The sequence below is a fragment of the Saccoglossus kowalevskii genome, chromosome 22 (assembly GCF_978046115.1).
Source record: "Saccoglossus kowalevskii chromosome 22, keSacKowa6.1, whole genome shotgun sequence".
In the NCBI taxonomy this organism is placed as follows: Eukaryota; Metazoa; Hemichordata; class Enteropneusta; family Harrimaniidae; genus Saccoglossus; species Saccoglossus kowalevskii.
In genome coordinates, this window is record NC_140662.1 from 18,987,439 (window position 1) to 19,001,686 (window position 14,248).

The 14,248-nt window shown below is 35.0% G+C and overlaps 1 protein-coding gene across 2 annotated transcripts; it reads right to left on the bottom strand.

Annotated features, from left to right (window-relative positions):
• Nucleotides 1-1,642: 1,642 nt before the first annotated feature.
• Nucleotides 1,643-12,673, bottom strand: LOC100370036 (leukotriene-B4 omega-hydroxylase 3-like). 2 transcript variants are annotated; one of them, XM_085495944.1, is made up of 9 exons: nucleotides 12,452-12,673; nucleotides 11,307-11,451; nucleotides 10,204-10,376; nucleotides 8,818-8,939; nucleotides 8,231-8,420; nucleotides 5,806-6,002; nucleotides 4,676-4,809; nucleotides 4,181-4,328; nucleotides 1,643-2,280 (listed from the first exon to the last, which is right to left on the bottom strand). In XM_085495944.1, exons 1-9 carry the CDS (start codon nucleotides 12,629-12,631, stop codon nucleotides 2,103-2,105), a joined length of 1,467 nt encoding a protein of 488 aa, XP_085352070.1. In that variant the 5' UTR covers nucleotides 12,632-12,673; the 3' UTR covers nucleotides 1,643-2,102. The 2 variants fall into 2 exon arrangements, with proteins under 2 accessions (XP_085352070.1, XP_002741529.2); XM_002741483.4 differs by having other exon boundaries at nucleotides 8,231-8,477.
• Nucleotides 12,674-14,248: the final 1,575 nt, after the last annotated feature.

The window sequence follows — 14,248 nt, forward strand, 5'->3', positions numbered from 1 at the left end:
TTAGTTATTCACTGGTTTTTAATTTCACAATTTTTGCTGATAAGTTCGCAAAATTTAATCCACATGAGCATGTAAAATAGTATTGTTTGTGAACTTATTAAAACCCAGTGAAATTCAACACCAGGGAAAATAAATGCTTTTACATTATATGTATTACTTATTTTGCATAACTGAATGCCAAATGACAACCATATTAAGTATTTCTGCCATTCTGGAAGCAAATCTCGTTCGTTCAAACTTGTTACATACATTGAGCATTATGGGATGTTGCATGTCATTTTGTTTTTCAGATCAGCTTCAAAATGGTCAATTAGTGGTCAGTTTATTTTAATAAATGTTGGAGACGTACCTCAGACATTTCCTGACTGATCATGTTCAAACGTTATAGAAACATGTCACATGTTCAATATCTTGTAAACTAGACCTTTCTACAATGCATTGCAATTTGTTCAGGTTTACTGAATTATAGATACACAGTATAAATCAATTATAATCTTAGGTTTTTACATTTAACTTTTTAAATTGGGGTTTTATTGCAAGTACATGCTTGACCAAATTTATCTGCATTTCTGGCGGAATTTGGTTCCAACAACTTGAATGATCATATTCATTTATATGTGTAGCTGAAGGCTCAAAAAACATTCTGCTGAGAGTTATTGATTTTCACCATGTAATTTAATTGAAGACAATTTGCCTTCAATATTTTTAATAATCAACTGCCACTTACAAAAATTGTATATACATCTCAACTATTGGAATAAAATAAATTGAAACCTGTTTGAGTTGTTGTAAAAGTTGCTACAGGTGTGTATCCACATGGTCTGCACAGCTTTAGAAAGTATTCATTGATCTCCTATGCTTCATTCCAATCCAAAGACATAATTGGCTGTAGAAAGCATTTGTTAACACCTATTATACATCTGTTATTATAACGCCATAAGATAGTGTGCCGTAATTTTGTGGTATTGCATTGGGCATTTTCGTCCCACCATATTAGAAAAGCGGATTACAAATATAGAACTATTGCGTGCATAAGTGTCCTCTTATAATGAAAACAAACATGGCAGACCCCAGGGTTTGACCGGACGCCATACAAAGAAGTTAGCTCAATCTGTTCTAAACTTTTTGTATTTCGGCATTCCCATGATGTATCTTTGGGAAGAAAAGATGTATAATGTTATTTATTACGAGGATACCGAAAAGTATGCACTCATACCTCTGCTGTGTGGTCTTTGTATATACTTTTCAGTATCCTGGTAATTATCCACAAGTTTTTGCATGGTTTCGTCGATCATTGCCATGAGCGCAAAAATCAAATTTGTTTAAAACGATTGAAATTTGTGATTATTTTGCAAAAAATTAAAAGAATAACGATACAAGTCGTATCTAAATCTTAAATTGCAAAAGAAAGGTTAAAAGTACACACTGGAGTTCATACATCTGCCTAGGCTTTAGCCTGACAAGTTGGCGTAGGTGGCGCCCTGGACTGCTGCGATCCCCACCAGCAGTCTAGAGCGCTACCAAGGCTTGTGATTTGTTACTTCGTTTTCAGTCATCATTTGATGTATTTTGGATATTTCTCAATTCATTACGACTTTCATTGTGAAAACTCTGTAGACAACATGTACTGAATACAATCAAATGATGAAGTAATGTTTTATTGAATGAAGTAAATAACTCAAATTCAAAAAAGCCAAACAAATTTTGGCCCTTATACTCCACAACAAACTCAGAGTTCCTATTCATGCGTGCAATACAATGTTATAGAATAGAGTATATAATAAACTGAAAATGTATCTAGTAGATATGTAATGACAAGTTGCTCTGAATGCATGTTGTGGTGTGAAGCACCTCTGAAGTACAGAAATGCAATAATTTCACTTAAAAACAATGAACTAACAATAAATACAACAAATCAAAGACTCTTTATAGAGTTGTGAAAATTGAACCCAAACAAGCATTTTAAGTAAATACAGTGAAATCTTTAGTTCTTCTCGGAAATAACAATATACTGTGTCATGCATGCCTGACTGAACAACATTCCCTGCTAACTCTAATGTACATTCTTAACTTTGAATAAATAATAAGAATAAATATGAATATTAAAAGCTGGATCTCGGTTTAAGTTTTATGTAAATACCATTTTCTGCTCGCAGTACAAATCCAAAACGTCTCTTTGGTGTGGGACAAGAATTGTCAATTGACAGCTCAAATCGATGTAGTATGCGAGAAATCACGACCTTCAGCTCATTCATAGCAAAGTTTTGTCCAATACAGTTTCTGAAAATAAAAATACTTAAATTGTGTATCAGTCCGATCATGCTCAAATTTGGTACATGGGCAATTCTATTGTAGTACATCACTGAAAATAAATCTTCGTCAAGATGTTTGACATTTTTTTTTTCATAAAAATCTGCAATTTGTTTACTATTTTTTTGCACAATTCTGCTTATATCTAAACTTAGAACACAGACAAAAGTTGGTCTGTGTTGCAATCCAAGATGGACAAATAGCAGCCATGTTTGACTAAAATTGGCAATTTTCATTATTTTTTGCTTATATCCTATTCAAAGTGACCCCTTGCTAAGTCGTGCCTCAGTAAATCGCAGTTCCAGCTAAGTCGTGGGTAGTTGGGTGGCTCCCAGAAATTCTATTGTGTTTTGCCAGCAGTTTTGAAGTAGAAGAACTAATGTTTCGTTGCATTCTGTATTTAGTTGACTGTTAACACCTACTGGCCGTCAATTACTGTCTGCAGCCTGACTCGAGGTGTCAACAGGGCTATGAAGTTGTGATAAAGCTCTATCAAACTTGCTGCAATGAGTTAAATCCATGCGGACATGAACGCTGTGATGTTGTCCAATAAAGAAAACATACTATAAATAAACCCATGTGCTTTTTATCCATTTTCACCAGACCCTCGATAAGTCACAGTTTTTGCTTCGATCCCGACACCCGTGACTTAGCGAGGGGCCACTGTATATATCTCAAATTTACACAGTCCAAATAAAATCAATCAAGTTTGAGCACATCAAAGAAATTTTATGTGTCACAATTTTAAGTGATTTAAGTCAAAATAATATGTTTACAATTACAGCACACAAACACTTTAAACCTTTTAATTTTCAATGCTAAAAATGTTTATGACTACAAGATTTTATCACATACATTATGGTAGAAGCCTACTCATATCGTAAATACCCAGAATTTATTCATTTTACAAAAAATTGTACTTCCGGGCAATATTGACTCAAAATAAGTTGGGGGTCACCAACTTAATTTTCGAGAAAATGATGGTTGTATTTTTTGTGGATATAGTGGCCATTTTGACAGCATTATAACGTTTTTACTATAGGTTCCTATGGCAAAGATATTAAGCCACATTTCAAATTGTAGTCTGCTGAAAAAATAATATATTGTGAATGATGGGGTACTTTTTGTTGTCCTCAATTATTTCAAAAATCTGGGTTTTAAAAAATGTCAAAAATGCAAACATTGTGTTCTATGGAATAATTTTAAAAATAGCGATTTTCGACAATTGCAGTTTCTCAAAATATGTCACTGTACACACAAAAGAATGCTATTTCATGGTGCCATGGGACATTAGCTTCATAATTTTACGTATTAAATGAATGAACATTGTCATGATTTGTGACATACAGTACTTTTCAAAAAATTATGAGTAGGCTTCTACGTTAAAGCAGGAAGGTCGTCACCTGCACATGAGTCCCAAGCGACGATAACAACACATGCTAAAAATGCAAAGGCTCATTCATGGGTAGATGCTTGTTTGTAAACAATGACACGATATGGCCATCTGGTATATGCGCAGGTGGCGACTCCCCTGCTTTAAGACAAAATTTTGCAGTCAATGTAGGACCCCAGATCATTTTTTCATTGAAAATTGTCTTCTTTGAAATTACTGTAAAATGACTAATTTTCACTGGGTTTAAATTTCGCTGATTTATCATTTCAGGCACATTCAGTGGGTTTTAAATTCACGGTTTTATAATTTAGATAATGTGTTCTATACTAAATATTACATATTCACTGGGTTTTAATTTAGCGCATTTTCCAGTCAGCGAAATAAGCAAAATTAAAACCCAGTGAATAATTAACCCCTTTACAGTAAACGGTATAGTACTTGTTAAAAAACTTTTCAATAAACAAAAATTGTGATTACCTTGGTCCCGCTGCAAAAGGTATGAATGCATGTGGTGTCCTGTTTTTACTATTCTCAGATGAGAACCTCATCGGATCAAATACTTTCGGGTCATCCCATACATGGGGATTATGGTGAACACCAAGTATAAATATAGCCACAGAAAAACCTAATGAGAAATAATGTTACACATAAATAAATGCATACTGTGTTTCTGGTAATATCAAAATAAGGAAGCATCTGCAGTTGGAATTGACCTTAGAGGGAAACATTTTCAAGAGTGACAGAGCCACAAGACTTGTTTTTCTTTTCTCTCAAAATAGTGTACAATTGTCTCTCATGATTGTGTCTACCCAAATACTATGGTTACATAGATCAGTTGTACAATACAGAGTACAGATTCAAAAAAAATGGAAAAATGTTGAGGGGCAAACAACAAGTGACTCTCTCGCTTCAATGAGATCATAATTGGCAGCCATTTGCATTTAACAAATTCCTTCAGTACAGTGTTTTTACCTGCTGGAAGAACTTTCCCATCTGGAAAATGCAATGGAGTTGTTGTTCGCCTTGATATATTTGAAACTGGAGGATGGAAACGAAGGCTTTCCTTTATGAACATTGTAGTATAATTTAAACAATGAAGGTCTTCCCTGAAAAAATACAAAAAAGATAAAATAAAGGAACTATCATAATTAAGGTCTTGCAGATCACATGGGAACATGTCTGTAATGTTTGAAGGCACTAGCTATTTTTTTTTCTTGTCCTTGGATATGTATTGTGTACATATAACATATACACATAACTTTACTCTGGACTATTTGTAATGTACTAGGTCCTATTCTACCATATGATGAGCATACATAAATAAATAACTGTTACCTTGCCCCTAAAATATAACCAGGTTATGCGAGTCACATGGGGAACATGTGTACCATGTTTGAAGGCACTAGCTATTTACTCCAATGAATTATATTGACAACTTACACCACACACACAAATACTTCCTGCTTTGTGAAAAGTGAATTAAGCCATTAAATGGTGGTGGTCGTCGCACCGTGCATGTGCACCATTTGTGTTGATAAACATTATTTTCCCAGAATCCAATGCGCTCTTCTAATGGAAATCATGAATACGTGTTTTGACCAAGGCATAACATACAATTACCGCTGATGACTCCTTTGATTCCTTCCAATCACCAATAATGATAATAACTTTATTGCATCCTTAGAAGTGCAAATTTTCTATTGGTTTACAGCAATAAATATATAAGTATATAAGATAAATAGATATATAATAATAAATAAATATATGAGAAATTACATAGTTAAAGCTTAGTAACATCTCAGTTTGTACTCGTCACCATCTTTGCTCATATGAGTCCCATATCTCGCGCATGCGTGGCAGAACGACCACCACCCTTTAACCTAAGATAATTTCATTAAATTCAATTCACATGTCTGTAAAGTTTGAAGGTACTAGCCCTTTTTTCCCCCTTGTCCTTGGGTATGTATTGCGTACATACAACATGTACACATATTTTACCTTTGACCATTTGTCTTTAAAATGCATGTAACCAGGTCGGTTATATTATATAATCATACATACACACACAACTGTTATCTAGTAGGTGCTAGGCATAAACTCACCATTCAATTTCCTTGTTGTCTTTTCCTTCCATAAGTTTATCAATTTCTTCTCGGCATTTCTGCTGATATTCCGGATATCTAGCCAGATTATACAAACACCATGAAATTCCACTGGCAGTTGTATCATGACCACGAAACATAAACGTATCAACCTCGTCTTGGATCTCCTTATCAGTTAGCCCATCACCATCTTCATCCTAGAATATTAGAAAATATATTCATTTCATTTCGCTATATATTCAAGGTATTGTATACTGAAATTCACTGAAATGTTACAGAAGTCTAGTTAGCTTTGTTGTCAACTAGTGTGCCCACTACAGCCAATAAGACTGACACACAGATTTTCTGTAAGCGGGTAGTTATAATTAATTGACTGGTGCATTATTCGCGCAACAGAAAATTGTACATTGATATACTATACCAATCTTGAAAAACATCTTAATTTACAGTTATGGAATTTTTTAATTTGGTAAAATAAAATTCAAACAAAATAAGTGTAAATACAAAGGAAATTTGATCACAGCATTTTTGTTTATGCTTTTCAAGTCCCCTATACAGTTAAATACAATTTTATTTTTTTCTTGTAGACATACCACCCTTCCCGGACGTCACCAAGCTGACTCAACTTAGCTCCATGTGCCCAGAGAAAATGCACCTTAGCAGTTTTATCCTTATCCCTTGATTGTAAATATGATACTATCAACACAACAAACCCATTCCCTTCATTTTTATAAATATTTATAAAATTCAATTGCAGTTGACAATGGCACCTCTAATTAATGAGCAGAAATGAGGCACAATGACATCATTTGAAAATGTTTAAATTTTATTTCATCAACCAATAAAAAAAACAAAAAAACATTTGAATTGTGGAAATTTATCAAAATGGAGAAAATAGGTATTTTTTGTTAGATAATAACAGAATGCGTCCATTTTCTGTGCATGCATGGGAAATAAAAAAAAAAACAATTCATCATATTAGGTTCTAATGAGGGTACTGCAAAGTATGCACAAAGGCAGTACAGCAGGAGTATCGACCGATGCGATGATGAGACCGTGAGTGCATACTTGCATATCCTTGTAATAACCTTATTATTATACATCTTTTCTTCCCAGGAATACATCATGGTAATGCCAAAATCCAAAACAGATTAGCGTACTTCTTTGTATAAAGTCTGGTCAAACCCTAGGGGCAGCTATGTTTGTTTTTATTATTAGATGACACTCATGCGCGTAATTGTTCCATATTTGGAATTTGCAATTCCTTATATGGCAAGATGAGAATAATCAGTGCAATACAACAAAATTATGGTATGCTGTAACTTATGCCGTTACAGTGACAGATGTACCAGTATAATAAGCCTATTTATGACCTATAATTCAAATTGAGTCAAACTCAAGATTATACGTGTATGTATCTCAATCTCATCATGCTTTCATTAGCATGGTTTAAGGTAATTGAAAAATTATTGGTCACCTTATAAGTTCCCTAAAAACGAGAGTCAGAAATGTCTTGGAAAATGGTTAAAAAATTTAGCACTGGGTTCTATAGCAAAATCATTTCTTCATACCTTAAAAATTTGCTTCGTGACACAGGGAAGAGAATTTCTGAAACGTCTAAATCCGAAGAGAAAATTTTAGGGGGGTAAGAATACAAATCTTGTTCATTCGCCGGAAGTAAACATGCTGGCGGTCATTGTTGTCGGCTGCAAGAGGCCTGTATCAGTGTATAGTCGAAGGGACACAATGTCTCCAATGCGGAATGTTCGCGACTCTTTTCATCAGTGCAATCGTAAAATCCGAAGTGGTTTCGAAGTGTTTGAGGTAATATGTAACGATTAACATGATTGGCTGGGTTTGTTCTGACGGGCCAATCAGTGAAGAGCTTTCATTTCATTCATTCATTTTCACCAATGGTGCCATTTTATTTTTTCAATTGTTAGCTGCGTTGGACAATTGTTTACAAGTTTCAAGCAGCGAAAATGTCGAAATTGGTTACAAAAGACAAGTCAGCTGTGCGAGAGATCGATAAAGACATTAGGAACAAATTTCGTTGAGCATGGCTTGACAAGAAAGTGACTTTGACCGTACGAATCGAGAAGAAAGATGAAGTGGTCACTGAAAAATTGAGTGACTTCATCGGCAAGTGCGAGGTCCCAGGAAAGGCGCAGTGTCTGTATTGTAACGATTTGATAAACTACTAGTACGGTTCTCGGACCCCGGCTACTTCACTTTCAGCTGAAAATTAAAATTCTCATTCTCATCCCTGAGAATGAATAAGTCATTGACATGAATATAAATTCTGATAAACCCCAACAGATTGTAAACCACTATGGTTGCACTTTCTCAAAGTTGTGCTACATATGAAGTGAGACATCAGAGCATGCTGACTTTCATTTTCATGCAGTATTAAATACAAATTTACCTTTGCATCAAGTAAAATATCAAGAAAATCAACATATGTCTTTTCGGTCGCTTGCTCTTTTTTTCGGTTGTTTCGTTTCTGGTCAATAACTTGTTTTGTATAACCGTGTAGTATATCCAACGTTTCAGCCCACTGACGACCATGTGAAACCAAGCGACGAAATAAAAATGATGGTAGAAATGTCCTGTATCTGAAGATGAATAGTAAGGCCAATTGCTTGACAGATCGCACATATTCATTATGCCCGCTACAGAAGAAACAAATAAGATTATAGAGTGCCCTACAGAAAGTTTGGGAAATAGGGTAATTGTACAACGAGTGTGCAAATTATCTTAAAGTTATCTTTGTTCATATGACACATATATCTTGCACATAAGTTGCACAACGACTACTGCCCTTTAAGATATGAAGTAAGCACAAAAACTTTCAGTTGGTTTACCTGATCATTCACAAATATTTTGATTTATTTTGACTATCACCATCTGTTAATTGTTTATATACGTACAAGCACATGTGCTTGAAAAAGAAATGTTTCATTCATTTTACAAAACATTTTTAATAAAACACACAAGTGTTGTAATTCTTACCTGTCTGTTTGACAGTTACTTTCAACACTGAAGATACATTTCAATAAACTATCAAGAGTAAGTAGACTAACGTCTTTAAATAATTCCACAGGTTTATCCAGATCCCCTTTGCACCATTTATCCTGCGTACAAATCAACATTTAATAAGACTACATATACATTTCTTCACCGGGGTTCTGTGCTAATTGTTGTATGCCTGTATGGAGGCATGCATGTTTATTCTAACTTTTCAACAGGGCAAATATTTCCCTCTAAATGTTTTAAATAACAGTATTCATGCTCACTGGGGATATGATACACATTCTCATTCATAGTGAATTTTTACCCCCAGAAATTACCTTTTGAGAAGTTCATGTCTGAGGTATATTGAGGTCAGTCTTCAAAAAGTCTCAACATTAAAGGACACTAATGCAATTGTTCTATTTCATGTAGGCAGGTGATTGTCCCCCCCCCCCCGCCCCGCCCCAAAAAACCCAGATATTAATCCTGTGATAACTTTTGACATCATAGACAAATTGAATAATATTTGCATTATATTTTCCAGATTTATCAACACTATTGATCATGATCTATAAATGTGAAATGATGTTGATTTGGCATGTATGGGATATGACTCGATGGAACTGCATTCGTTTAACAAGATGACCACCAGTCAGCCATATTCGATATCATAGTGACAAAAATACATGTGCATATATGTCTAGGCAGGTTGGATATATGGAACCAAAACTGGCAAAAAAAAATCTTTAAAACAAAATGGCAGATAGTTGGCCAAAATCACAAAAAATGAAATGATGTGCATTTATATCAGGCAAGATGCATCATGGGAGTAACTGTATATGTTGTGAGATGCACCATGGAAGTATACCACTGAAAATTCAATATGCAAGAGATACATGAAATAGTAGGTGACTATTCTACCAACTCCATTATCTGTTTTAATAGTAATTTTACCTACCAAAGATATTATTTAACCCCATATACCATTTTTATGCTAAGAGTATGAAAATAGCTTGAAATTAACATATTACTATGAACATTCAATTGTAACCTGTGTGTTTAAAGGGCGGTGGTCGTCATGCCACACATGTGCACGATATGGGTCTCATATGAACAAAGATGGTGACTTTGATTGTTGCGTAGAGTCCAAACTGATACATAAGTTTTAACTCAGTATTTTTTTTGGTTATTGAACAGTATCGAAGGATTCACCGGCAGTAATCAGTGCACGTTGCGCACAGGTCAAAACTCATACCTGTGATTTTCATGAGAAGAGCGCATTGGATTTTGAAAAATCAATGTTTATCAACACAAGTGTTGCACATGTGTGTCGTGATGTCCACCGCCTTTTAATCGATACCATGCGAAGGTAAAAAATATACTCACCATCAACACCTCCACACAATCATTGTACACTTTAACATATGGTTTCAGAATATCAAAATGAAATGCTGGCGTCAACAGACGACGATTTCTCTTCCATTTAGCCCCAGAGCTGATCAACAGTCCATCTCCAAGCCACTCTTTCAGTACTCCATAGGAGTTAGGAGATTTGGGTTCTACCAGAGATGTTAAATTTGAATACGAATTAATTAAACCAATAATGTGTGCTAACATAATTTTAATAATTCTCATTTATATAAAAATTTAATTTTTAATGGCAGCTGAGTAAAATGGTCAACAAGCACAGTGTGCAATGACGTCACTTGAAATTGTTTTAATATTATCATGTCAGCCAATAGAAACACCTCTCTTTTCATTTTGAGCTGTGAAATTTATAAATATTCATAAAAATGAAGAAAACTGGGTTTGTTGTATCGATAATGGAAAAGAAAATATGATGCTTCAGTGGATTTAAAATAATTTCAACCACAATTGCTATAGTCGTCACACCACATCATGTTTGATATGTAATCCATAGCAACGGCATGTTTCCAAATTTGATACTCCAGCTGTACTGTCTTTGTGCATACTTTGAGGTATCCTCGTAATAACCTCATATTATTATGTTGACAAATTAAACATTATTATTAAAATACATTTGTTTACACGAAATTGAACACTTGCCGTTTGACGACTGTATCGCTTTAAGACAGCTTTTGTCGCCTTTCACAAAATACCTTCATACTTATTTTCAATTTGGATTCAAGATCCAAGACCTGTAGTTATAAACTTCAATTTACTGTGATCTTGGTGTTTTGACTTAATGCTTGACAACTCAAACTATATACCATGGTATTACAAGACCATGGAACTTAGATTTAGTATGTTATATTAAGATTTGTCTCTATATTGTTGAAACCATTCAACTTGGTTGCATCTAAGTGAATGATTGTGATATTTGAGAGAAATCCCCTGAACTATTAATATTATTCATTTTATGTTCCTCTTACCATTCAACATTATGTTCTATTGGGTCTTTGATACACAATATGGGAGATGGGGAAAAAAATATTTGATTTTTGCATTGTTTCCGAGACTAGACTTACCAGCAGTGGATAAAATAGCCTTAACACTGTCAGGGTGTATCAGCGAAAGAGTCCCACGAAATGGTCCAACCCAACGTTGATAATAGTGACTGTACAGCTTGCCTAGGCTTAGCTGGTCTTGTATACCTTGCTCCACAGATGTATTCTAAAAATAAAATAGTCAGAGATTAGGTCAAGCAATTTAAAGCGCGGTAGTTGTTGTGTTGATAAACATTGATTTTCCCACAATCCAATGTGCTGTTCAAATAGAAATCACAAGTATGAGGTTTGACCTGAGTGCGACTTGCACTGATTAACGCCGGTGACTCCTTCGATAACTTCCAATCACAAGAAAACTACCTAATTAAAGCTTGGAAACGTGCAGTTCGTACTCGTTGATCTGCGCAACAGTCAAAGTCGCCATCGTTGTTTATATGAGACACATGTATCTCGCACATGTGTGACGATTACCGCGCTTTAAAATAACATGTACTGGTACTGTACAAGTGTTGAGGGGTTGACTATATTTTTTTCTTATTGTATTGTATTCAGAATTGTCTTAAATATAATAGTCTTATAATACTTTTTATTTACCATACTGAACCCGCCGATGATTCTGTAGTGTAATAAAGTTATTATTATAACAAACTCTGATGGTAAAAAAAATGTTTTCTTCCCTCAAATTAGTTTTTAGCTTTATTTTATTTCTAGATAATGTTGATGTATATTTTTAAAATCTATCAAATGTGTACAGGTTTTTTTTCATCAAATTTTTTCACATTTATTTTTTCTCCTTCCTTGTGGTTTTACTAGTAAATGCCTATATCTGAGCATGGAGGTGATCTGAGTCTCACTCACTGAACAGTTATTGATTTTTTATTGTTGAAATGGATTACTTGTGCAGTTGTATCCTAGTAAATTTGAGGTATTTTATGTACAGAAAACGGACATTTAAGTTGTTGTTTTAATTTGCAAATCAAACACTTGCTGTTTATCCCAATCAGACTTAACTGATAACCAGAGTCGATCATTAGATGAATAAACATTGACAAAGCAAATAAACCAATGCATGTACAGAGATGTTATATAATGTCTGCTGCCCCCTGTGTTGCGAACCCCACGGTCCAGGGCGCCACTCACGCCAACTTGTCAGGCTACTCACTCACCCAATGGTGTCCATAAAACCAGTGGCGTGCCGGAGGACATGGGAAAGCCGCCAACGCAATTCGGTGCGACTGTCTCTGTCTAAATAGTTTCCACAGCGTGAAGACGAGTTGTAGAACGATTAAAATCAAAATGGTCAAGCACAATGTTCCAACGTTCGCAGTCCATGTTGTATTCGCCATTTTGTGTGTTTGGCCATAGCAGGTTTGATCGTGACCTGACCCAGAATGTCGGGCGCTTGTACACATGCGTGAGAATATTAATTTTAAACTAGCCGTAAACAAACATCCGGGACAATACGCATGCTACAACACAAAGCAAAACGAAACAAAACTAAACAAAGCACAAAAACGCGTGTTATGAGTGGTTTTCAAACATATAGCCATGTCTACGCCCGTACAGTGTTATTAAAATCGAACACAAAATAATAATAAAGGATATATTCTTTTCATTATTTTTCAATCATCATGTCTTGAGGTAGAAACCTACTCATGAATGAAAATAGAATTTATTCATTTTCCAATAAATTATATGACTCCATTGTTAGAATGTAGCTGTGATCTAAATTGTATTGTACTTTAAGAACTCTGTATACAGTGCGGTCTAGCGCCACCTACAGTTGGATGTTATAATTTTATAATTCCTAATTTTCGAGTTGTTAGTTTTCTACGGAATTCCGCTAGAGGGCGCATCCAAAATACCCGGATGACGAGCCTGAGTGGGGTTGTTTTTATTGAAGTTCTGTATTCTTACATGCGTAAATCAATAGATTGGAAAAGCAAAAAAAGTCCCAGAACTCCGCAAATTTCTTCAGGATCGTGGTATAACTTGCAGCAATGTTCGTAAAGCTAAACTGTTTGAACTTGTTGAGTTAGCAAACGAGTTAAATGTTCGCCAAGAGTCAAACAATCGTCGTCGTACTGTAAAACACGAGTCGACGATAACTCTGGTAGATCCGTGTAACGTAAAAACTTGGCAAAAAAAAAAACTTCATACTTTGCCTTTGTTTGAAATAGCTGATATGTTCGCATATTTGTTGCATCGAAGTGACTGGACAACAGCCAGACTGAAAGAATAGCGACTTAATAATGGTTACTTACTTCATAATTTCCGTAAAGCTCCATCATGTGCAGAATACAGAATTTAATTTCATTATGGCAGAGTGTATTCGGCAATGATCCATGAAGGAAAATCCTTACAAGCCATGGTTTATTATTAAATCAAACTCTAAAATAGTTTCTGGTGTTTGGAACTGTGTAGTGTAAGTTTGATTTAATATTTTATTCACCAGGCGATCAGCAGATGCAGTTATCATAAATGGACACACGTTTTTTTTCCTTCCGTAGTTATTTTAACTTCAACTTCGCAAAAATGCCATCATAAGGATTCTGAACAAGAAGATCGATGTGGGAATCGGCAACGAGCGAAGCTGACAGAGTCTTCGTTTTTCAATCGATGTACTAGTATAACTGCAGTTGAAAGACGGCTGTCCCAGTTATTGAACTAAAAAAATACTGGCGCAGGATGGAAAATGCCGTGAACAAACCCGGGAATATAGTTTGGCGTCCACTCAGATTCCCGACGACGCATTCGAATCCACTGGCGTTGAAGTGTTGATTTCTTGGACGAAAGAAATGTATGAAAAGTTACGCCTTTCATCTCAGGATATTTCGCTGTTTTTTCTTTTTAATCGAACCCAAGGAATAGTCTGGGGCATTACAATGCCAGTTAACCATTTTGACCAATTCTTGCAAAACGTTTGTAAAAAGTAAGACTTCGGCAACAGTAACTACTAGTAT